This window comes from Solanum dulcamara, chromosome 1, assembly GCF_947179165.1.
Source record: "Solanum dulcamara chromosome 1, daSolDulc1.2, whole genome shotgun sequence".
NCBI lineage: Eukaryota > Viridiplantae > Streptophyta > Magnoliopsida > Solanales > Solanaceae > Solanum > Solanum dulcamara.
In genome coordinates this window covers 71,602,291-71,603,988 of record NC_077237.1, presented here as the reverse complement: position 1 = coordinate 71,603,988, position 1,698 = coordinate 71,602,291, and the positions used below count along the sequence as shown (strand labels likewise).

General features: G+C 41.8%; 1 protein-coding gene across 1 annotated transcript; it reads right to left on the bottom strand.

Annotated features, from left to right (window-relative positions):
- Nucleotides 1-417: 417 nt before the first annotated feature.
- On the bottom strand, nucleotides 418-1,004 carry LOC129893964 (uncharacterized). Its single transcript, XM_055969427.1, has 2 exons — nucleotides 756-1,004; nucleotides 418-672 (listed from the first exon to the last, which is right to left on the bottom strand). Exons 1-2 carry the CDS (start codon nucleotides 1,002-1,004, stop codon nucleotides 418-420), a joined length of 504 nt encoding a protein of 167 aa, XP_055825402.1.
- Between the last annotated feature and the right edge of the window lie 694 nt (nucleotides 1,005-1,698).

Sequence of the window (1,698 nt, the reverse complement as noted above, 5' to 3'; positions counted from 1 at the left end):
AATAAATTTATCTTTAGGCACGACAAGAATACCTTTCCATTCTAAGACAGGCTCATTTGGGAATTTGAACTTAACAATCTGAGTCCTACATTCAATAGAGCCATAATAGGCATTAAGCCAGTCCATGCCAAGAATTACATCAAAATCAACCATGTCCAACTCAACAAAGTTAGCCATGGTATCCCTATGAAATATTGACACAATACAATCCCTATAGACTCTCTCGGCTAAGGTAGACTCACTAACTAGAGTGGACACACTGAAAGGCTCAAGAAGAGACTCGGGGATTTTATCAAACTTATTAGCCACATAGGGAGTCACAAAAGACAAAGTGGAACCTGGATCAAGCAAAGCATAATAATCGAAAGAAAAGACCCAAAGCATACTAGTGACAACATATGGTGAGTTCTCCTAATCCTAGTGATTAGCCATAGCATATAGACGGTTTGATGCTCCACCAGTACCTGAAATAGCAGCTCTCTGATTACCTCTAACCGATGGTGCCGCAGAAGAAGATTGGGCTCTATCGCCCCACATTGGACCCTTTCTATGAAAATAGCCTACCTTACCACATTTGTAACACCCATTGGCGCTCTCTCTACACTCTCTCAAATGGAGTTTACCACATTTGCTATAAGGTGGCTTCCCTTTTGAACCCTGAGCTACACTCCCCTAGGATTGAGAACCTTGGGTCTTGAAGTTCTAGTGGCTCTGTGACTTCTAATCATACTTGTGATCAGTGCAGGTGCACTTACTGCCAATAGAGCATAGTTGGAAGACCTCTTCTGAAAGAAGGACCTGTTGCCCTTACCTTGTCCCTGCTCATTCTCATGCCTAACTGATTTGGCTTTTATGCTCAAATGCCCTTCTCTATCTTTCTTCTTATCATCCTCAACTTGTTCATCATACACCATCAACCTGGAAATATCCATATTAGAAATCAATAATGATGCCTTATACTCTTTCTTCACATATTTGTCCAGGCAGGAGACAAACTTCCACATCTTTGATCTCATATCTAGGATTATTTTCGGAGCATATCTAGACAACTGGATAAACTTCAAACCATATTCCCTTACTGTCAGACCCTCTTACTTCTGGTTTACGAACTCTTCAACTTTCACTTTCCTCAATTCTCTGGGAAAGAAGTGATCAAGAAATTCTCCTTTGAACTCATCCCAAATTGTAGGCTCAGCATTCTCACCACGATGCTCCTCCTACTGATTATACCAAACATTAGCAACATCCTTGTGCTAATAAGAAACCAACTCAACCCCCTCGATTTCAGTAGCATGCATTTCTTTCAGATCTTCCACATCTCATTGATGAAGTTTTGGGGTCCTCCTTAGCCTTAGAACCCGTGAAAACTGGCAGATTCATTCTTAAAACATTTCTAATCCTCGTGAAAGCAGATAGATCTTGAGAACTAGAGTTAGGAGCTGGTGATCTTTAGCTGCCATTTTAAGCAGCTACTAACTAAGTGAGGATAACAATAGCCCCTCTGAATTCAACCTCCAATGTAGGAGCTAGCTGAGTAGTAGGCACTTTGGTGTCCTCCACAGATCAGGCAGGTCGACCCCTAGTTCTCACTCCAAAAGGTGGGGGAATCTCAAACTGAGGTACTTTAGTTCTGGCGGCGTTCCTCTGGATGGCGATACACTTAGGAGGTATTATCTATAAATGAATCATGCACGAATC

Bases quoted from the DNA above. Each gene is read 5' to 3' on its own strand.
- LOC129893964 (XM_055969427.1), bottom strand. From the start codon at position 1,004: ATGTGGAAGTTTGTCTCCTGCCTGGACAAATATGTGAAGAAAGAGTAT. The intron at 673-755 runs GTAAGTGCACCT...TCTCAATCCTAG, and splicing joins CCAACTATGCTCTATTGGCA to GGGAGTGTAGCTCAGGGTTC.